General features: G+C 38.9%; 1 protein-coding gene across 8 annotated transcripts in view; it reads right to left on the bottom strand.

The window, feature by feature from the left end:
- Positions 1 to 24,118, bottom strand: part of SSH2 (slingshot protein phosphatase 2) — a 250,029-nt gene that overhangs the window by 28,668 nt on the left and 197,243 nt on the right. For 4 of the 8 annotated variants that reach the window (XM_002912307.4, XM_011225237.3, XM_011225283.3 and 1 more), the window contains 6 exons: positions 23,694 to 23,815; positions 18,471 to 18,539; positions 17,625 to 17,690; positions 13,230 to 13,424; positions 9,328 to 9,421; positions 9,063 to 9,191 (listed from right to left, as the gene is read on the bottom strand). In XM_002912307.4, coding sequence (XP_002912353.1) covers positions 9,063 to 9,191; positions 9,328 to 9,421; positions 13,230 to 13,424; positions 17,625 to 17,690; positions 18,471 to 18,539; positions 23,694 to 23,815 — 675 coding nt within the window. The remainder of the gene's footprint in view (positions 1 to 9,062; positions 9,192 to 9,327; positions 9,422 to 13,229; positions 13,425 to 17,624; positions 17,691 to 18,470; positions 18,540 to 23,693; positions 23,816 to 24,118) is intronic. The other 4 variants (XM_034640206.1, XM_034640204.1, XM_034640205.1 and 1 more) reach the window with 2 other exon arrangements.

The raw sequence follows: 24,118 nt of genomic DNA, 5'->3' as shown, positions 1-24,118 counted from the left end.
CCTGGGATCGAGCTCTGCATCGGGCTCCCTGCTCAGTGGGGAACCTGCTTCTCCCTTTCCCCTTGTTACTCCCCCAGCTTGTGCTTGCTCTCTCTCAGTTAAATAAATAAAAATATTTAAAAAAAAAAAGAACCATACTTTGCATTTAGTTGCTATGTCTCTTTCTCATTTAATTTGTCTTGGACAGTCCACTCCAACTTTATTTTGGTTTTCATGATATTGACATTTTTGTAGACTACAGGTCTGTAAATCTTGGAGAACTCCCCACGATCTGGATTTGTCTGATTTGTCTCCTGATAATTAGATTCAGGTCAAAATTCCGGCAAGAATAATACAAGGATGGTATTGTGTATTTCCTATTGCACCAAATTTTGAGGCACATAACATCCGTTTGTCTCACTGTTTGTCATGCTGACCTTGAATTCTTGTTGGTACCCTTGTATCTGCCACATCCCACTACTGTAGAGGTTTCTTTACAATTAATTAGTAATCTTTAGGTATTAGTGATCTTTGAAGTCAGGTGAATATCCTGTTTCACAATAATCTTTTACCCTATGGTTTTAGTATCAACTGCTGACCTTGTCCAAATAAATTATTTTACAGGACGTTGACAAAATGGTGATTTTCTAATTCTATCATTCCTTCTGCATGGAAGCTGGCATTCTTCTTTGTAAAAGAGAGCTTCACCTAGTCATTCCTTCCACACTCTGAATGCCACTGTGAGTTCTTGAATTCTTATTGTAATTAGAATGTTATATAATCCATTACCATTTTTTTTTCTGACACTCAAATTGTCCTGAATTTGATCAGTGGGAATCTCTTCAAGCAGGCAAGCTTTTTGATATGACCCTCACTAGTTTTTGAATAATTCCTTGCTTTCCAGCATAAGTTCTTTCAGATTCACTTTGTGAGTGGAATCAGTGATTTCCCCAAGGAGCCCTGGTTTCTTTTAGCAAAGAATGATATTTTGCAATCAAGGCCTGGACATTAATTAAATATGCTCATAAATATTGGGTGTTACTGCTTCTAAACTTTTCAGTGGACAGATCTAGGAAATACTTTAAAAAATATTGAATTTACAGGAGAAGGTAGATGGCTCAGTCAGTTGAGCAGCTAATTCTTGATCTCAGCTCAGGTCTTGACCTCAGGGTCATGAGTTTGAGCCCCATGCTGGGCTCCACGCTAGGCATGGAGCCTACTTAAAAAAAAAAACAACTGAATTTACACTGGTACCTCTAATTCAAAGTTAACACCACAAGGTTCTTCCTTTCTTTCTTGACCCTTTGTCATCGTTTTTATCTCCCTATTCCACAGTGATAACCTTGGTTTCCAACAGCTCATTAACTCTATTTACAGAATAACTTCAACTTACTACGCCAATATCACAGCCAATTACAAACCTACTAAGTTCAAGTCTTCTGGGGTGCCTGAGTGGCTTAGTTGGTTGAGCGGCTGCCTTCAGCTCAGGTCATGATCCTGGGGTCCTGGGACTGAGCCCTGCATTGGGCTCCCTGCTCAGTGAGGAGCCTGCTTCTCCCTCTCCCTCTGCCCCTCCCCCAGCTTGTGCTGGCTCGCTCTCTCTCTCCCTCATCAAATAAATAAAATCTTTAGGAAAAAAAGTTCAAATTTTCTTTGCAGTTTTTTTTCTATTCCCATGAAGAGGTTCAATCAGAATATTATGCTCAAAAGTTATTTGAATTAATTTCCTTCTTTTAAAATAATTTTTAAAAAGGATTGTATTTATTTACTTGAGAGAGGGTGAGAGCGAGAGAGAGTACAGAGGGAGAGGGAGAAGCTGACACCCCACTGAGCAGGGAGCCCCACAAAGATCATGACCTGAGCTGAACTCAAGACGCTTAACCTACTGAGCCACCCAGGCGCCGCGAATTAATTTCCTTCTGTGAAGTTATCCATTTGCTATATATTTGGGTTCACTTGTTCCTGTTTGTGTTCAACTTTAGGGTGTGCTTTTTCCATTTGATTTTGAATATGCAAAACTTTCATAAGATTGAAAGTCAAAAGTTTATTAAAAAGCAAACTTGAAGTCTCACTCAGTCCACTTCAATCTCTTCAATCCCTAAGGGTAAACATTTTCATTAGTTTCTGGCTTATTCCACCTATGTTCTATTTAGAAAACAACAACAACAACAAATATATCCTTATTGCCACTTCTTACATAAAAGTAGTATACTACATAGGCTTTTGTTCTTTGCTTGCTTCACTTTACAATATATCCTCAGAACCACTCCATATCACAGTTCACAGAGATCTTCCTTATTTCTTCTTACACCTATATAGCACTTGACTGGATAGTGATAGAACAGTTTATTCAACTAGTCTTCTATGAATGTGGAGGTGTGGCTGCTGGGTCAAGGGCCAATGCACAATTTTGTTAGACATTGCTAAATTCCCCTCCAGAGAGGGTGAAACAATTCTGCATTCCCACCAACAATGTATGAGAGTGCCACTTTCCCCACAGCTTTGTCAACAAAATGTGTGCTTAAGCTTTTGAATTTTTGCCAATCTGATAGGTGTGAAATGTATCTCAGTGTAATTTCAATTTGCATTTCTCTTAAGAGTAAAAGTGAACAACTTTTCAATGTTTTAGGTCCATTTTGTATCTTTGGACTTTCTGTCCATCTCTTTTGAAAAGGCAAATACTTAAAAGTAGGAATTTACCTATTTTAGAATTATGCATTAAATGGAATTTAGCATTCGAAGACTCAGCTTCAAATCCCAATTCCCACTCTACTGTGGGGCACTGGGCAAACTGCTTAACCTCTCTGTCTTCGCTTTCCTTATCTGTAAAATGGAACACTCCTCCCACCCTAGTCCTATATACCTAATTGGGTACCTTCTCAAATCACAAATAGGAAGTTTTTCCTGATCTCTTCTGCCATGTGAGAATACAAAGAAAAGTCTACGACGCAGAAGATGACCCTCACCTGACCATGCAGGCACTCCAATCTCAATTTTAGCCTACAGAACTATGAGAAATAAGTTTCTATTATGAGTCCCCATTCCAACCCCCAGCACCTGACAAAAAAACCCCAGTTTCTCCCACATTAAAGCAGAAAAACCCTCTTTCCATCCTGAATTCTCTTCCAGACACTCCTTTCTCCCCTTCCCTTACTAAGATTCATGGACATATAATCTAATACTTCCTCTGATTCCTCATTTCCCGTATGTCTCAACCTACAGCACTGTGATTTCTGCCCTCATCACTCTTGCTAATGTTACTAATGACCACTTCTAATTGTCTAATCCAGGGGCCTTCCATGGCCTATCCCACTGGCCTTCCATGAATATCTATCTGATATGGCTCATTACTCTCTCCTTATAGAAACAGATCAGACTGCACAAATATCTAGCTTCATGCCTGGCACAAAAAAGAGTGTCAACAAATGTTTATTGAATGAATGATCAAGTAAGATACGTAAATGAAGCACTCTGAAAACTGTGTTATGTAAGCACTACCACCACAATAAAGTGATATGTTATTTATTTGGCTGTTGGAACTGAGAGATACAGATCAAGGATGCTGTGAAGTTCCGTTTAGGAAGAGGACAGAAACTGATGACAACTGAGCTTTTCTACAGACCAGGGTTCAGCTGACTTGCTTTAAAAAAAATATGGGAGGTTCTGCAGGCTCTGTGTTCAACCTCTGAAAAAAGCTGCCACACCAAAGAAAGAGGTAAGAACTATAAGGAACTTCAAGGAGACCGGAAGCCAAGCAATAAGGGTTGAGAGGCTAAACTGTAGCCAGGGAAATGTGACCACTTCACTTCTTAATTTAGAAGTCTAAATCCTCTGTGGAACTTTGTCCAGCTAGATGGAAATAACCTTACGTGATTGGGAAAAGTCCATGGTTTTCATCTACCTGTCTAGAGAAAATTCAATCTGACAATCTGAAATGGCACATATCCAGAAACAAAATAAATTAAAAGCTTTGGCTACTGACTCAGTGAAGTCCGTATTACATGACTTGGGCTGTGTTTAGGGCTGCTTTAGGTTCAATCCGAAAGGAAGAACTGGAGTCAACGTGGTGTAATTACTTCTCTGCCCTCAATATAAATGCTATGCGTATTAGCCCCCTGGGGCCCTCCAAAGACTCAATCTACTTTTTTTCCCCCTCTCCAAGCTTCTCAGGCTTACAATGACACAATTCCATGGGGTTTTTCACTATGTTCTATATAATTATGCAAAGCATATTCTAATTTTACTGAAGTGTAAAATGAAATCTTGGGACTATAATACATTTTTAAGTAAGTTCATTTCCATCTTTCACTCTGGTTCCCCTATACTGTGCCATAGCCCAGAAACCCAAGTGACTAATTTCTTTCCTCCCTTTTAAAAAAAAAAATGTTTTTTAAAGTAGCTCCACACCCAATGTGGAGCTTGAATTCATGACCCTGAGATGAAAAGTCGCATGCTCTACTGACAGAGCCAGCCAGGCACCCCAAAATGACTAATTTCTTTTCAAATATTATCCTTAGATATAGCCTTGTGAGGGTCCAAATGCTCCAAGCAAAAGAGAAGAGAGCACATTTATAGCAAATAAGAAGGACTGTATTTGGGTTCTGCTAGGATCAATATAACTTGATATAATCTCCAAGGATTGGTACCTTGTCCGTATCTTCTCTTCATCATACCACACCTACAGCCTCAATACTGTGAGTCACTTTATGGAACCAACCAGGCACAAGAGCTCTATTAATTTTTCTTTCTGAGAAAAGTTCATGCTACACATCTCCAGTTGATGGGCAAAGTCATGAATAATTAAAATGCCCCATTTGATTTAAGTCTCATCTATTCACATATCCTCCATTTCTCTGCACCTAGAAAAGTAACTACCAATTTGAGGCTTAATTTTTCTTCAAAAAGGAAACATTCTAAATGTCAAATATTAAAAAAGATAACCATCAGCAATAAAAATTGACTGGTTTTTTATTCATGAACAAAATTATTGGTTGTGTCCAATATTCTTGTGTTTCCCTTGTTCAACTAAGAAAGCTCCCTGCCTTTCAGCAAAGGGTCTCTGTTCACGTTTAGCTTTTTCTCAGCCAAACTGGACAACCTCCAGGAGAACTGTTGATATTGAGACTTGGTTGGGCAAAGGCTTCCAGCTCAGAGAAGTGGTACACTCTTAAGGGTGTGGAAGAACTTTTTCTGGAAATACCCTGGCTTCCAACCAATCAATCCTCCCTTCTTGCTGCAGATTTTCTTTAAACTATGCTTTATACTTTTCTTCTCCATACTAGCTGGACACCTTTTTAAATAAACATCTCTGTGCAGCGCACTGCAGAGCTGAGCATTCTTCCAAAGGGAGGGAAAAAATCCTGCTGCCTCCCTTCACACAATCTGCTTGCAATCCAGGCATGGCAGCTACGCACAAGATGAAATGACTTTGCAGAAAATTAACACCAGCGCTTGCAGCTTGGATAAGACCTCTTTTTCCGTGTCAGTTGCTAGGAAAGCTAGCAGAGCACAGACTCACTGGAGAAGAGATAGGGGTTTGGATACAGGATATGGTGGTGTGAACAAAGGGAGGAAGCCATTGATGAAGAAGTGTTCATGCACTCATTTTGTTGGATAAGAGTTAAATTTCAGAATTCTCCAGTTTGAAAGTTTTTCCCAAATAAGGAAAATATTCACAATGGAAAGAACATGTCCATTCTCTAGAAGACAGAATTATATCTGAAGCTGAGTAAGATTTCCCTTTTTCAAAAATATATACATATTAAAAAAGCAAAAAAGACTGGAATATTATATAACAAAAGATATCAGTGCTTAGCTCTTTTGCTGACAAATGCTATTGTCTTTTGAAATTATCTAAGCTTTTTACAAGGAACATGAATTATTTTTGTAATAAATAAAAAACCGAAGACAGAAGAACATGCCAATAATCACGCTAAGTGAAATAAGTCTGAGAAAGAAAAATACCATATGATTTCCCTTACATGTGAAATATAAAAAAATCAACAAATAAAACTGACTCTACAGAGAACAAACCAGCAGCTGCCAGAGGAAAGGTGGTTGGGGGTGGGGGGCAAGTAGATAAAGGGGATTAAGAGTCACAAACTTCCAGTCATAAAATTAATGAATTACAGAGATGGAAATGTACAGGATAGGGAATACAGTCAATAATATTGTAATAACACTGTATGGGACAGATGGTGACCACACTTACTGTGGTGAGCACTGAGTAATGTATAGAATTGTTGAATCGATATGTTGCTCACCTGAAACTAATATAACATTGTATGCTAACTATACTTCCATCAAAAAATAAACAGGAAGAAAGGAATGGACTTTGCGTAGCTCACTAAAAATATTGTCTAAGCTTTCTATAATGAACATGAATTATTTTTGTAATAAGCAAAAAAGCCAAGACAGAAGAATATGCCAATAATCATGAAATAATAGGATGAATATACTGGCACAAATACTCAAATACATTTGTAGTTGATTAGGGACTCTAACCTGGAGAGAACTGGATTGTTTTTTCTGCTAAGAGTACTACTAAAATTTCTCAAGATGTCCTAAAATATATCATTTCAGGAGGAAGGAAGGAGAAGGTACTTCTTGAGGGGGTGGCACCAGAGACACAGGGAAGTATGCCCCAAATTAAACAGGTTGAACAGTCAGATATTAACTGTATTTCATATCTGTCATGTCTACATCCTTTTTGGTATTAAAATACAAGCTAATGCAAAAGTGACTTCTGGGTTTACAGCTCTGGTCACTTGCTAACATGAGCTATTTTTGGCTACAGGCACTTGCCCTTCATAAAAATTAGTCATGTTACACAGACATGGTTGGGGGCAGGGTCCATTTGAATGAGTGACTCATAAGTTTTCTATAGATAACACAAAAATTCTTTCCAACAATACACCAGCAGGGAATACTTGAACCCTTGTGAAGGTATACACAAAAGACAACGAAGCCAAGTGCTTTACAAATGGAAAGGTCAGCGATAGTTTTGCAGTATGATCTATGCCCAGAAATGGCAACACACATTGGTCAAGTTAAAGGAATGGAAAAAAAGTTCCCTTTCCAGCTCACAGCTTTTCATGAGTAATTTCATAGCTATACAGCACTATGAATCACTCTACAAGCACACATACTGTAGACTGTCAAAAAGTTAATTCAGGGCACAAGCCTTCAATGGCATAAAATCTGACTGCTTGGTGATATAAACTCTTGAATATTCAGGGGTGAGATGATCCAATTTAGTCAGTTCCTGTGCATTTATTCCTCTTGTCTCCTGTTTCTCAGCTTCTAATCATTTCACAAATGTCCTCACCAGAGAAAGGAAGTGAAATTCAAACCAATCAATTTATTTCCTTTTTGGTCAAAGTGTGTGGGAAGTGGAAACAAAATGAAGTTTTGACATTCCCCACTGATTTTAATTATCCTTTTTAACCTTATTCCCACTACCATGTACAGATGGAAACTAAAACTCTTTAATATCTGGGAGGAAAATGGTTTTAGGATTTTAGAAGCTTTCCTAATCCATTGGTTAGAAAGGTGTCCTTGGGCTAATTGCAGGTCACTGAATGTTCAGAAACCATGAAAAACAATTTCAAGTCACTGAAATTTTAGCAAACACAAAAATATTCAGGGGACTCAAAATGTAGCTATAAAGTTCCAAACGTTTAAAAGTCCAATGTCTCATACAAATGGCTGACAGACACATGAAAAAAATGTTCAAAATCATTAGCCATCAGGGAAATTCAAATCAAAACCACACTGAGATACCACCTTACGCCAGTTAGAATGGCAAAAATAGACAAGGCAAGAAACAACAATTGTTGGAGAGGATGTGGAGAAAGGGGATCCCTCCTACATTGTTGGTGGGAATGCAAGCTGGTACAGCCACTCTGGAAAACAGTGTGGAGGTCCCTTAAAAAGTTAAAAATTGAGCTACCCTATGATCCAGCCATTGCACTACTGGGTGTTTACCCCAAAGATACAGACGTAGTGAAGAGAAGGGCCACATGCACCCCAGTGTTCATAGCAGCAAAGTCCACAATAGCTAAATTGTAGAAGGAGCCAAGATGCCCTTCAACAGATGACTGGATTAAGAAGTTGTGGTCCATATATACAATGGAATATTACTCAGCTATCAGAAAGAACGAATTCTCGACATTTGCTGCAACATGGACGGCACTGGAGGAGATAATGCTAAGTGAAATAAGTCAAGCAGAGAAAGACAACTATCATATGATTTCTCTCATCTATGGAACATAAGAACTAGGATGATCGGTAGGGGAAGAAAGGGATAAAGAAAGGGGGGGTAATCAGACGGGGGAATGAAACATGAGAGACTATGGACTATGAGAAACAAACTGGGGGCCTCAGAGGGGAGGGGGTGGGGGAATGGGATAGACCGGTGATGGGTAGTAAGGAGGGCAAGTATTGCATGGTGCACTGGGTGTTATATGCAACTAATGAATCATCGAGCTTTACATCGGAAGCCGGGGATGTACTGTATGGTGACTAACATAATATAATAAAAAATCATAAAAAAAAAAAGTCCAATGTCTCTCAGTCGTAAGTAGTTCCCACCTTCTCTGCTCAGATATAATAGGCCTTAGGCAAATTTGGCAAATCTGAAAGAGTGACCTCCAAGTATCATTCTATTTGTATACACTGTATAAAACTATTGTGGATGGGTCTGTTTTTGACTTTTGACTGTCATGAAGAACAGAGGAGATATTTAACAATCCATGGGGGAAAAAGGGCCTGACCTGTGGCATTTACCCACTTCCTTGGTGTAAATTTTCGACCAGTAAATTTTAATCCACTAGCTTGATGTCACTGAATGAGGACTTGGGAAGAGATGAGCAGGAGCACACCATTATTTAACATTTCCATCATAAAACAGAGCACAGATAACAGTAAAATGTAGTAGAAAACTAGGAAGTGATGAGGTTTGAGTATTTACTGCCTTTGTTTTTAAGTTACATTTTATTTAAATATAGTAAAATTTAAGTTGCTCTTCCAGAGCTGGCATGGACTAGATTTAGCACATCACTTAGAGTGGCCCTGCGACTTACCAAGAATACGTGCTCAAATATCTGTGTAGGGCTATCCATTTGACCAAGGATCACTATCATTTCATTATCTATAAATTCCTTGAATTCTCGTAAGTTGCACACCATTTGCATTTCCAACTCAGTTCGTATCTGAAACAAAGAGGACATATTTTACTAATCTCTGAAAAGTATCTCTGTGCTTTCAATCTCTCATGATTTCTAACCCCACACTTACTGTTATCCCACACTCCTAGCCTTGGAACAAGGAGAACTCAAGGTCTCTTACCTCTTTGGATGTGATATTCTCCAAATCCTTCTGCATCATTATCTCCCTTAATTTGGTTTTAATTAATCTCTCTGTTCGCTCACGTTCAGTTGGTCTGAGAAGAGAGAAATGGTGATTTTTCTTAGGCAGGAATTTGACTAGGTTAATGAACGTGCCATTTGATTATGTTTCCAAATTGGCAGACCTTCCCTCTATTACCCTCAAACATTTATATTCTGGGGGCATGGCAAAAAAAAAAAAAGTATTTAAAAAAAAGTTTCTTTCCACAATGTATAGAATGCAAACGTGTAGAAATTATTACTTGAAGAGGCTGTACCTGTCTAAAAGCCCTTAAATATACCCACATACATCTACGAAGGAATAAAGACAACAAGCTATGCTGTATATACTACTTTAATGAAGAATCATAGCCATACTGTTTCACCAAGTACCCCTGACTACCACTTGCTGAGCTAGAATATCAAGCTGGGTAGGACAGTGGTATGATCCACTATGGAACTGGGTCTTCTGTAGCTTAAAATGCCACCTAATACTGACCATTCATTGCTATCATTCTAGAAAACAGGAAAGATGAAAGAATGATTTCTGTTTCTTCATTGAAGCAAATTCACTCCAAAAGGGGTTTTTAAGGATTAACTACCCAGAGTACTTTCATCCAAAATGTGTTTCTTCTCATTAAAGCTCTCACAACATTTCTGTGAAACTGTTATCCCCATTTTACAGATCAAGGAAATAAACAGCTGAAAGGTTAAATGACATGCCAAAGATCACACACACTGGCAGGAGAACCAGCACTCTCAGCCCAGCCTAACACTCTACCTGCAGGATTAGGTTGCTTCCCTTAATCTTCTGACTCTTAAAAATAAAATTACCCTTGGAACTTTAATAGGAAATTAAACTAGGAAGCTGACTCTCCAATTACTCTAGAAAGGTATTTGTTCAACGTAACTGGATGCTTCTAAAAGCATTACTTCATATTATGCAGAATTTGAGTGAGGATGACAAAGAGAACTTTCCGTCTCATCTTTCCTCTTACCTACTCAAGAAAGGTATCTGCTCTGTACCTCCTTATTTGGAGATGGAAATGGACTAAGCCTTCAGGCATCCTGCCTGCCCTTGCTGCCTACCGCCTTATCACTGGCTGCAAAAATAGCTTCAGTAATCTCCAAAGATGGCTGCTCTGACCTCACAACCTTGGGGCTCCCCACCACTTGGGCTCACAGTTTCTCATGAACACTGCAGAATACAGATAATGCCTGTGCCTTTTCCCTATCCGCCAAGGCATCCCTGTCTGGACCAGGATTAAAGATCTTAATCATGCTCCTCACCATTTTTCCTAGACATAGCTAATGGTAGAAAGTTATACATTTCAGTCTTCCACTTAAAAAATATTGATAAAAACAAATTTTACCACCTACGTGCATGAGTTAGATTCCTTAGTTAGCAATCTTTCTCCTAATCCTTCACAATACTTCTTTGAGGCAGAGTGGTTTGGGAGCAGACACACCTGAGTTTTATTTATTTTTTATTTTTTTAAAGATTTTATTTATTTGACAGAGACACAGCAAGAGAGGGAACACAAGCAGGGGAAGCAGGCTTCCCGCTGAGCAGGGAGCCCAATGCGGAACTCGATTCCAGGATCCTGGGATCATGACCCTAGTTGAAGGTAGATGCTTAATGACTGAGCCACCCAGGCGTCCCACACCTGAGTTTTAATCCCAGCCCTGCTGCTTCCCAGTGGTACGACCACGAACAAATTCCTTCCCTTCTCTGAGTGGGTTTCCTTTTCTATAAAATGAGGAAAATAATCATATCTGCCTCATGTGGTTCTTATGAGGATTAAATCAGGTACCACGTATGAAGTGCTTGGTATAATGTTTGACGTACACTGGAGGCGCTATACACGTATGCTCCCTTTTCTCCCTTCCTTGTATTTCAAAATATAAACTTTATTTGCAGTACAGCACCTAAATCCATTTTGGCACACATTCTCCCTATATGCTCAGCATTCTTTTTTAGGCTTTTCTAGTCAATTCAGGGAGGAGGAGGGAATGGAAAAAACATTACAACACAAGTACACTTTCTTGCTCGATTTCACTAGACAAAAACTCAGAAAATACATAAAAACACAAAGAAAAAATCACTGAAAATCCGTGCATCAGAGATAATCATTATCAATATTATGACCTACAGCTTTTCAGTCTCTCTGTGACAAACAGACACTTGGTTAGTAAATAGGTCTTAAAATTGGGGTTATATGGTACATACTAAGAGCTAACATTTAATGAACTTCTACCATGTGCCAGGGACTACACTTTACATTATTCTTTTTGCTTAGGGATAGAGATAGATTACGACCAATTTCCTTTCCTTTTTTTTTCTTTCTGATGTAATATCCAAATTTTCTCTAATAAAATCATGAGAAATGAAAAGAAGAATTTTCTCTCTCTCATGTAAGTCTGGTTTAGAATGTCCATTTTTGAGCCAGATGAGACATCCATCCTTTGATACCCATCAACCAGCTATAAAGCATGAAATCAGTAACATTTTCCAAGATTCTGAAAGTCAGACTAATCCTTATCTCTTCAGTTACTGTGGGATCTGCAAAGGACTAGAGCTGATGAAAAGGAGGTCCTAGTATCACTAACACCCTATGCAAAAAAGCTTCCACCGCTTTTTTGCCTGCTCTGTTCACACAATTCTTGGAAATTTCACCTTTTCCAGTAAAAATAAGTTTACACTATTGTCTAAACTAAGCATTTTCTTAAAACAAAACAAAAAACCATGAACTGTTTCGGTATCAATTTAGGAATCTGAAGGTGAATATTTGTATGGTTAGATAGTAAGTAGCTACTCTTCTTTTCCAGCTGTAGAATATCTTGGAAGTACAGAAAGATCAATTCAGAGCAGAATAAACAACCTGATTAACTTCCAAAATAGTCACATAAGTTTCAACACATAGACCTAAAAAGGAAATAAACATCAACTCCACCTCAGGCCTTCATCCAACTTACAGTACACCAGGAGGATTTAATACAACCTCACTGACAAACAAGGCAATGATGGTGCTGAGTCAAACACCTGAATTATAAATTATTTTTTAAAATATGTGAATAGAAATCAATTTAAAATTAGCATAGCAACCTAGGCAGTCCATCTTGTTTTCTTAAGTATTGGAAAAGTCCCTTTAAAAGCTTCTCTATACGACAGGGCACTTGGCCGGCTCAGTCAGTAGAACATGTGACTCTTGATCTAGGAGTTGTAAGTTCGAGACTCACATTGGGTGTAGAGATTACTTAAAAATAGAATCTTTTTTTTTTTTAAAGATTTTATTTATTCATTCGATAGAGACAGAGACAGCCAGTGAGAGAGGGAACACAAGCAGGGGGAGTGGGAGAGGAAGAAGCAGGCTCATAGTGGAGGAGCCTGATGTGGGGCTCGATCCCACAATGCCGGGATCACGCCCTGAGCCGAAGGCAGACGCTTAACCGCTGTGCCACCCAGGTGCCCCTAAAAATAGAATCTTAAAAAAAAAAAAAAAAAGCTTCCCTGTGTCATTAATTTGCTTACCAAATGCTTCTTTCACAGGTAATGCAAAGGCAGACTTCAGCCTAACTCCCTTCAAACTCAAACGTCAAATTAGTGGAATCTGAATGGGATTTTATGGTATTGCAATTCTGTACTGTGGAGATTCCACTGTGCCCAGGAGTGAAACTCCTTAGGCCTTTGCAGACGACAGAAGGAATAGGGTTCTTTGTGTGGCAGATATGTAGTGTAGACATGGACTAATATCACTGGATAAGATTAATTCCCAAGAGGAGAGATTAGGGAGGAACATGTTGCTTATGACCTCCTAGGACACAACAGAGAACACTTCTGTGATCCTGAGTAAGCCCACTTACATGTCTGTGAAGAGAGCTGGAGAGTCAGGCCGGTGGGACTGCACATCCTGCATAGCATTCCATTCATTGACTGACGATTGATCTGAGTTGATGTGGCTCTCGTAATAACTCACCCAGGTGAGAAACAGGCTGCCTGGGTAGTAGTTATGCATTCTGGCCACTTCACAAGCCTTGTGTAAACTCTGTAGTGCAGACCTGAAAGATAGGCTGGGAAATGAGCACTGTAGAACTGTGGGGACACCGAAAAGCCAATAATCCATGTGTACCCAAAACTCTTTCAATTTTTTTTTATTTTTATTTATTTTTTTTTAAAAAGATTTTATTTATTTATTTGACAGAGATAGAGACAGCCAGAGAGAGAGGGAACACAAGCAGGGGGAGTGGGACAGGAAGAAGCAGGCTCACAGCAGAAGAGCCTGATGTGGGGCTCGATCCCATAACGCCGGGATCACGCCCTGAGCCGAAGGCAGACGCTTAACCGCTGTGCCACCCAGGCGCCCCTATTTTTATTTTTTTAAAAGATTTTATTTATTTATTCAACAGAAATAGAGACAGCCAGCGAGAGAGGGAACACAAGCAGGGGGAGTGGGAGAGGAAGAAGCAGGCTCATAGCGAAGGGAGCCTGACGCGGGGCTCGATCCCATAACGCCGGGATCACGCCCTGAGCCGAAGGCAGACACTCAACCGCTGTGCCACCCAGGCGCCCCTCAATTTTTAAATCCTATAGAATTTGGCCTCTGGAGAATCTATTCCCTGGAATTTAAGAGTCTCTGATTCTGATTATACTATATTATCTATTCATAGCAATTGGCTAGACACTTCTTGCCGATGCATTATTAAGGTTGGGGGTAGAGATGGGCAGGAGAACTGACAAGCCACCAGTGAAAATAGGTTTGGGTACCTATGGAGCTCATGATCCTGTAGCTGGAGCCACGCTGTGGGTATATCACTACAGAACTAAAGATCTCAACCATCTACTACATAAATATTTGTTTCCCTTGGTACAGAATCATCTTACAGCATACATTTCCTATGATTCTTAGAGGGTCCACAAAGATCACATAGATAGATGTCCCTCAGCCTTGAGGACATGTTCTTTCATGTCCAGGAAGTACTAATCTAATGACATTTATCATTCTTGCTGTTTTAGTCTCCCAGTCTCTTTAAACCATTTATTCATACACTTGAGCCACTTTCTAAGAATAGCTCTGGTTTATACTAATTAAATTTCTGACCATGAACTCAGGAACCCAAGAAGGGTAAACAAAACTGAAAGTACCTTTTTTTTTTAACTTTTATTTTTTTATTTGAGAAGAACCTTTTTAGTCATAGGGAAAAGCTAAAGCCAGAAATGCTAGGAAATTAGGTAACAGCAAGGATCTTTCTACATTTTGTTTACTGATATATCTCAAGTGCCTATAAGAATGCCTAGTTCATAATTGGAGAACAGTTAGTATTTGTTAAATGAAATGTCTTATTAGCTAAAGCTAATGTCTCTCTCCTACAGGAAGAGGACATTATGAGAGAATTCTATATACAATCCACTTACATCTTTCTTTTAAAAATGACGTTTAATTTCTTCCCCCCATAACAAAAGTGATCCATGCTAACTTCAGAAAATTTAGGGACCTTAAGTAAAAGGCAGAAATATCCTGTAGTCTGACCACTGAGAAATAACCACTGTTAAAGTTTTAGTATAGATCTTTCCAGTCTTTTTGTCTATACCTAGATCTATAATAAAGATATGACCACATTTTACATACATTTTATTTTTATTTATTTTTAAAAAAGATTTATTTATTTTAGAGAGAGAGAGAGAGAGAGAGCAGGGGGAGTGGGAGAGGAAGAGAGAGACTCTCAAGTAGACTCCCCACTGAGTGCAGAGCCCAGTGCAGGACTTGATCTCACGACCCTGAGATCATGACCTGCACTGAAATCAAGAGTCGGACGCCCAAACGACTAGGCTACCCAGGTGCCCCTCTCCATACATTTTAAACTTGATTTTAGTTTACACCTTCTTGTCAACATCCATGTCAATATTCTTCAACTAGATTATTTTAAAGGTTGTATTATATTTAATAACATGGATGTACCATAATTAACTAATTCTTATTTTTCAGACATTTAAATTGTTTTCTACTTTTTGCTATTATTACAACACTGACAAACATTCTTATAGTTAAAATTTTTTCACGTACCCACAATTATTACCTTAAGATAAATTCTTAGAAGTAGAATTACTGGGTCAAAAGGGCGTGCAAAATGGTAAAGCATATTGGCAAATCATTCTCAAGGAAGGTTTTTCCAGTTTAGTCTCCCATCAATAGTAAAAGACAATGTCTGTTCCCTGAGTCCTTGTCAAGCCCATATAATGTAAATTAAAAAATAAGATAATTACCAATTTGATAAGGAAAAACATTTCAGTCCATTTTTATCAGGGAAACATTATTCCTTAAAAAACAAAGTTGCAGAATGTTTTAAAATGCCTTCTATTACTCAAAGTAAGCCAAATTCTCAGAGAAGTTTATCAAATTCTCGGAGAATTCTCTGTGAATTTCAGTTTCATTATATAGATTTAAAAGTAAGGGCTAGGGGCGCCTGGGTAGCGCAGTCGTTAAGCGTCTGCCTTCGGCTCAGGGCGTGATCCCGGCATTCCGGGATGGAGCCCCACATCAGGCTCTTCTGCTATGAGCCTGCTTCTTCCTCTCCCACTCCCCTGCTGTGTTCCCTCTCTCACTAGCTATCTCTCTGTCAAATAAATAAATAAAATCTTAAAAAAAAAAAAAAAGTAAGGGCCAGCTAAGTGCAACACACAGGATATTCAATGCATGTTGTCTTCATCGGGGAAACTTGTGCTTCAAAAGCATATGCCACATGTGTCTGGGGCAAGTACCCTAAAATACACTCAAGGCGTAGCCACTTCAGACACTTCAGTTGCATACAGGAGTGGGAGGCTACAGTAACTACCTTCCTGTGAAGGAAACACCTGGTCTAAATGCCGCTTTGATTCATAGATCATCTTTTTCTTTTTTCCTGTGACTTTCAGTTCACTACTCCCCAGATGGTACACCAAAAAGTTTATTCTGCAATAAGCTAACAGAAGTAGGACTAGTCAGTTTGCTTTAGAACATTACAGATTGAACTAGGTTATTACTTGAATCTTCCTTCATTGTCTTAAGAATTAAGACTGCTTTGTACTCCCTCTCAAAATATAACTGAAAACACTGTCATTTAGAGGACTTGGGCTGTTTGGTTTACTTGGTACCTAGGAATAGACAGGTCAGTTGCCTTTAAAGACGCCTTAGTCAAAGAAGGTAAAAGTTTTCCATGAGAAATTTATCTGTGAAATCTGCGCTAAATCTAAAAATCTGGTTTAAACACATGACCTGTAACTCTGTCCCACCTCAATTACTGCATGAAATGGTAAGACTCTTAAGTTCAGTTGACTCTGTTTTATGACTGCACCCACCTCAAGCCTATCAATCCTGTTACTCAAGGGCCAATGAGTTCCCCGGAATCTTTTTTCAGGCTCCTTTATTTCCTGTTTGGCTTTTGTTCTGTCCATTCTACTCATGAGGACTTCTACTACAGAACAGGCAACTGAATGAGAAACTGAAATTCAAATCCCTAACTCGGGGATAGACTCTCAATCTTAGAGTCACACCATTCCCTGGTCACATTAGATCATTTTTCTAGATAATCTAGAATAAGAGAGTAAAATTCTATTCTGCCTAAAAGGAAAAGATGCTCTCAGGCCAGTTATGTAACCTTGCCAAAACTTCAGCTTTCTCATCAATAGTAAGGAGCTAATAATATTATTTTGGGGGAGTTGGTGTGATGATTAGATATAATCCATGTAAAGCACAATGTCTGACATAGTTAAGTAGCCCCGAAGTGTTAGCACAGCAGCTGATGATTATTAACATCTATAATGTTTAAGCTTTATTTGCATTATGCAGTCTTGCAAACAGTCATTAGCAATTTTAATGGAAATTTATCTACCAATAATATCCCTGATTACCCTAAGCAACTGAACACTAATGCACTGTAGCAGTGTGATGTTCTAGATTTGGCTCTAGACTGCTGCTAACTTAGTCAGTGTGTCCCTATACAACTGTCCCAACCAGCAATCTGATTAAGTATCTTCCAGAGTCTAAGAACACTTCTTAGTTTCACTTGTTCACCAATGCTTAAGGCCTTCCACTATGATAATTTGAAAACTGAACTCCTAGGTCATCTTTAACTATGAGGGCCACACAAAGAAATCACACAGCATTTTCAGAGAGAACTGTACTATTTCAAATACCACCACTCACAAAATATTGCCCCAATAATATATTTAAAAATTTTCAGAGAAAAAAAAACCTTTCATAGAGACATTAAAAGTCCTCTTACCACATTGCCTGTACAGATACAGGTTTGAATATGTGCACTCTGTTATCCGTTGATACACTGAACCCACTAAGGAAACAAAAAAGAATGAGATGAAAATCCACAAATGAGAGTAGGTTATTTCAGTTGTGCATTTTCAAGGTTATTTCTCAGGCTAGCAACTGTTGGCTCAATAGAAGAAATCATCAGGCACTTCATGTAGAAGTTAAGAGTATAGGACTTGACTGAAAAGCTTCAACAAATTGTCTGATTTTATCTATTAAGCAAAATGAATGGACTCCCACACCGGAGTAAGGGAATTACAGTTTCCCAGCCGTAGCTACAAACTGTTCTGCTATATATTTCTATGTGGAAGTCTTGTGGGTCCTTAGCAAACCTGACCCTGGTTTTATAAACTGAAGCAAACATCTTGGTCTCTTGGGGACACATTCTAAAAACACCAGGAGGTGGGGGTGGAGGGTCACTGGAAGGAATTGGCACAGGAAAGGGGTTATACTGTAGGCTGACAGCTGGCAGAGGCAGCAAGAGGTTATTTGAAACAGAACATATCATCCTCTGGGAGAGCACTGCAACAGTCCCACATGCTCAGATTAAAGAGTGAGCCAACAAACTAGTTTTTCTTTGTCTGGATTCTTACCATAGTCAGCCTAGAAGAACAGAAGTGAGAGGCCATGGCAAGTTGTATTTTTACTCCACTTTACAAAACAGGAGTTTAAAAGGACTCACTGAGTTGCTGACATGACAGTTCACTTGGACACACTGGACCTCCCATTCAGCTTAATGAATGGGAACTAAGATGGAACCCACCCCTTGGGTTTCTATAGGATAATAAAAAGGGAAAGGTCTTACCCATCACCATCCAAATGAATTAGGGTATCACTCCAGAGGGGCAGAACTAAGCCCATGGTACAAGTGCTACTGCAAGACAAGAAATAGTCCATAGGTTAATTCCTGTTATTCTAGGAAGCAGTTCTTTATTAACTCTTTCAACACAAAGGATACAGCCCCCAAACTCTAAATTCTGGCATGTTAGAATGGAGGAATTTCTATCATACAACTATCAATCTAATGCATGTGCTCTGGCTGTGTCAAACAGGTGGTCAGTCAGGTCCTCATATATTCAACAAAGAAAACTGACTGAGTGCCTTGTACTGCTATCTCAAAAGTGGCCACTGTCTAAAAAATCCAGGTGATTGCTGCTGATTTGTGACTGGCAGGTTTCACCCCAAGGTCACAGCATCCAATTCAACCGCAAACATAATTTCTAATGCCAAGAACTATTGCTGGTTGCTGAAGACCTCTGAATACATAATCTGCTCAAATTTAATTCTGAGGTTTATGTAGATTTTTTTTTAAAGATTTTATTTATTTATTTGACAGAGATAGAGACAGCCAGCGAGAGAGGGAACACAAGCAGGGAGTGGGAGAGGAAGAAGCAGGCTCATAGCAGAAGAGCCTGATGTGGGGCTTCGATCCCACAACGCCGGGATCACGCCCTGAGCCGAAGGCAGACGCTTAACCGCTGTGCCACCCAGGCGCCCCACTGAGGTTTATGTAGATTTATTGAACACCAGAACACATTCAATAGTCTAAAAGGGAAAGGGAATTAACATATATAAAAAGTAATTGTTAATGGTTTGTGATCAAGTTAGAGAGACAAAATAAACACAATACAACTTAAATAAATAAAGCAGTGCTTGGTGACTGCACTGAACTAGTCCAGCACTGCTGAAATGCAGAGTGAATAGGAATGTCAACAACCAACAAAAGGGTAACCCTAGTATGGTACATGAAAATCCTATTTAAATCACACATGAGCCCAAGGAGGAAACCAGCTTTAAGTTAATGCAACAGGTTGGGATAGGAAGCCATGGCCTTCCAATTGTGTCTCTATCACATCACCCCTCTGGACAACTGTAATCTACCCCAGACCTCTGCCACTTTCTCTCGTTAAGGCTGCCGTAAACCATTTTCCCCTACCATCCAGTCCCCCAAAGGCTCTGACACCCTCTCCCTGCCAATGTATCTAGCAAAGCAGCATCGTACAGAAGGAACGTCAGACATGGGAGGTAGAAAAGCAAAGTATGGTTGACAGCACAGGCTCTGGAATCAGATGGGCTCTGGAACCTGGGTTCTGGCACTAACGATATAATTTAAGGCAAATTATTTAATAGCTTTGTGCTCCGGTTTCCTCATCTATCAGACTAAATAAAAATACCCTCTTGATCGGGCTGTTTTTGAAGGTTAAATTAGATAACACACTAAAAAATGTGTGTAACAGCACCAAACATAATAATAATTACCACTTATTGGGCAGTTATACTTTGTCAAAATATCTGGATTTGATCTTCTTCAGTATTTCAATTCCTTTTGACAAGTTATTTACCCTCTCTCAGCCTTAATTTCTTCATCTTAAAATGCAGGTAACAAAACCTACTCTCATAGGGTTATCATAAATATTTTAAAGTGAAACAATGCATATGAATGAATTGTCACTTAACAAATGTTGAATATGAATTTTTAGTGAGTGCTCTAAGACAACTGAAAATGACTGGGGGTGCGGGGAGGGGGAAGAACATCATGAAAATGCATTGAGAACAACATGAGGAATACCAAGCTTTTGCTAGCGGAGTCCCTGCAGGGCCAACAAAGGCCGGTCCCTAGTGGGCTGTGTCTAATGCTTTGCACTGTATTTGCCGGCCTGAGTTACTCAATGCCGAGCACTGTGTGCTCTACTAATGATTCCAGAATTCAGGAGAATCAAATCAAGATTGCAACAGCTTATCCACATTGGAAGGCTGGGCCTGAGCTATATCATGCAAGAATCCAAGAGGGAGGAAGACAGCTCCGCCACTATTTTTGTTGAGTAGATGAGGTGAGCACAAGGAAAACTTGTTTCGAGATGGCTTCCCAAGATGGAGTGGGGTTATTTTCGGAGTGGTTCCTTTTACTTTTTCTTTCTTTCTTTCTTTCTTTTTTTTTTTTAAAGTGAGTGCTTAGCCAGGTTCCTAGCAACAAGTATAGTTTGGGTATAAATAGGAAGGGTTTATAGCCTGGTAACAAATCTTGAAATTAAGTAACTACAGAACAAGATACAGGAGATCCAAAGAGTGTGATCTGTGAGCTTGTGAGCAGACACCAGTTAGGACAAGCGACAGTGATATACAGAAACCAAACATCACATGTTCAGCTTAAACTCAGGTCAGGATGCTTCTTTACATTAAGTAGCTTTTTCACACAATAGGAAAGGGAGGCCTGAATTAGACACACCTAGTATTTTTATCTAATCTACCTTGAGTTTCTTCAGATATTTCTCCTTTAAAGTACAGGTACTTATTTCAGTAGATACTCATCCCATTCAACAAATATTTATTGAGTGCCTGTATGTACCAGACATTTCAAGGTGTTGGGGGTACAAAGAAAAATTATAAAACAACACCATAAAACTCTATTATTTAATTCATTCATTTTTAAAAGATTTTATTTATTTATTTGTGTGAGAGAGAGACCATGAGTGCACAAGCAGGGGGAGCAGCAGGCAGAGGGAGAAGCAGGCTCCCCGCTGAGCATGGAGTCCGATGTGGGACTCGATCCCAGGACCCTGGGATCATGACCCAAGTCGAAGGCAGACGTTCAACCGACTGAGCCACCCAGGCATCCCAAAACTCTGTTATTTTATTTTATTTTATTTATTTATTTTTTAAAAAAGATTATTTATTTATTTATTTGACAGAGATAGACAGCCAGCGAGAGAAGGAACACAAGCATGGGGAGTGGGAGAGGAAGAAGCAGGCTCCCAGCAGAGGAGCCCGATGTGGGACTCGGTCCCGGAACGCCGGGATCATGCCCTGAGCCGAAGGCAGATGCCTAACGACTGCGCCACCCAGGCGTCCCCCAAAACTCTATTATTTTAGAATTAGAAATATATTCAGTGCAATTTGGATACCAAGGTTACATTGTATATTAAAAAATTTATTACTTAAAATATAACACAATATTTAAAAATACTATAAAAAGGCTAAATGAGTTGGTATATCATATCTTGAGAACTACTTGGGAGGATAGGTATGTCATAAACAATCTGGATTCACTTTGGCTTAGTAGTGTTTTGAAACATTAACTTTTTGTATTCTCAGATACAAAATGATACAAATTCCTTCAAAAGCAATTGAGCTAGAAATGATACTAGATTACCTGAGTCCCAGTATTCTGAAGTGGGCAGCACTTTTCTTACTGTCCAAGGAGCTCATTCACAGAAGATGGATGAGAATTCGTAATACCAAATTTACCAAAAGAATGAAAACTAGTTTCTATAGCTTTTCACATCATATTTTTGTCTTCCATAAAATACAATTTTCATTTGTTAGATATGATTCAGGCAGGACCATTACTGAAGATAGACACAGTTCATTGAGGATAAATTATTGGGCACCCATATTAATAAACATTCTTTATGATTTTTGGCAATGTTTAGAACAAAGTGAAAGAGATAAGATTACACCTCTGATTTCTCACACTCTGGGTCAGGGAATCTGAAGTTGTTGCCTTGTGTCTCTAGGGGAAGGCTCAAGTGAAGTTTCCAAGCAGTCTCAGTTCCTGTTTTATGGGGTTTCTAAGGGAGGAATCAGGAAGAACCAAAGGAAATAGGATATAGAATAGCACTGTCCAACTGAACTTTCTACAATGATGGAAATGTTCTATATATGTACTGTCCAATAGGGTAGCCACGAGTCACATGTTGCTGGAGTACTTGAAATGTGGCTAGTTGTGATTGAGGAACTGAAAATTTAATTTTGTTTAATTTTAACTTATTTAAATAGTCACCATGTGGTAGTGTCTACTGTATGGGACATCACAGATCTAGAGAGATAAAAATCTAAATCAGAGGTCTTAAAATACTAATGAATGTGGGCAAGGTAGTGCTCTTCAAAGGATAAACGCTTACTGAAATGCCTGTTGCTTAGCTAACACCAGAGGTTATATCCACGCAGGAGAAAAACTAAATGTGGTTTACAAGCCTGTGCAATTTCAGAGCATACAATTAAAGGCTGTAAGAGTTATACAAGGTAACAACTCTGGCCTTGTGATCCTTGTGAAACCACAAATAATTTTCAGGTTGACTGTACAAGCTTAGGTAAACACTTGTTTGGGAAACCTAATGACAATGTGATTCTTTTCCTCCCAACATCAGGATAATTAGAATCACTCCCAGTCTCTTCTTTGTGGCTAAATTCTTCCAGGCCTGGGTCACACTGCTAGCTACTCCACAGTTCCATTCTAGTCTCAAACCAGGAAGTCAATGCTTTGAGACATCTGGCAGGATTTCCTGAGGCTTATTATCTAGAGTGCAAAGATCTGCTTAGCCACATTCCACAGTCTTCCCAAGGTTTCTCCAGAAGAAGTGGGAAAATAAAAAAGGAAAGCAATAAACTTTACGGACACAAAAGAGCCAGGTTCTGAATATGATACCTTTAATTACAGGACGCAAAGTGCTGCTAAAGCCAAAGGTGCAGGATTATAAAAGGTTCGGTTCTGAGTTAAAAAAATCAATTCCCTCCCACCCTGCCCTTTTAACTCAGAAGAAGGAAAAAGGAAGCAAAACATTTGGTAAAAGCAGGGTGTAAGGCCATGAATAAATATAAGAGATTAGAGTTAAAGTGGGCTCTCTTTGAACCCAAGATCTACTGGTGCACTGTCACAAAGGGTATGTGTCCTAGGATCAGCAAAGTGAATCATTACTGCTTAAAATAAAGTTAACTACAAAGATAAGGCAGCTTTTTATTCCTAGAGATATAAGCTTAAATCATTTGTATTTAAATCATTTATATTCATTACCATCTAAGGATGAGAGGAAGGTAAGGAATAGTGATATATTAGGAACACAACCAAAGACACTCACTACTCATTTTCATCTCTCAAGACTGTATGGCTAAGACACTTTGGTGCTCCCTAGTTTTAGGCATTGAACTTTAAGAGTAGAATAGCATAAGATGTTTTTGTAGTAACTCAAAAGGCAACTGGAATAGTTATTTCAAAAGGAGTTTTCTCATCCTTCCTTTTGTGGTACCATACCTGTCATTAGAAGAGAAATCCATTCCTAGGACGATGCTTTCTTCAGTGTCTTGTCTACCATTGGTTGAGACCACTACCATATAGCGTGTTCTATTCTGGTAAGTACTTTCTAGTCTTACAGCCTGGAAGTTAACAGACAACAGATATATTATTAAATTTAGAAGGTCAGTTTTAGATCATTCAACCTTTTTTTACATCAGCATCTTAAAGCATGCTCAGGAAGACTTAAATTCAAATTCCAACTCAGGTATTAACTATGAAACCTTTAGTAAGTTAATAAATTAACTGGAGGTAGATCTAATAATACCTGTCCCATTGGATTATAAGAATCATATGAAATAGTGCATGTTTTTAAAGCACAGTGCTTGCCATATTAAAAGCTCAACAAATATTGGCTACTAGCATAATTTATAATAATAACAACT

This window comes from Ailuropoda melanoleuca, chromosome 13 (assembly GCF_002007445.2).
Source record: "Ailuropoda melanoleuca isolate Jingjing chromosome 13, ASM200744v2, whole genome shotgun sequence".
In the NCBI taxonomy this organism is placed as follows: Eukaryota; Metazoa; Chordata; class Mammalia; order Carnivora; family Ursidae; genus Ailuropoda; species Ailuropoda melanoleuca.
Note: the sequence above shows the minus strand (reverse complement) of the source record. Positions and strands in the feature narration are given on the sequence as shown.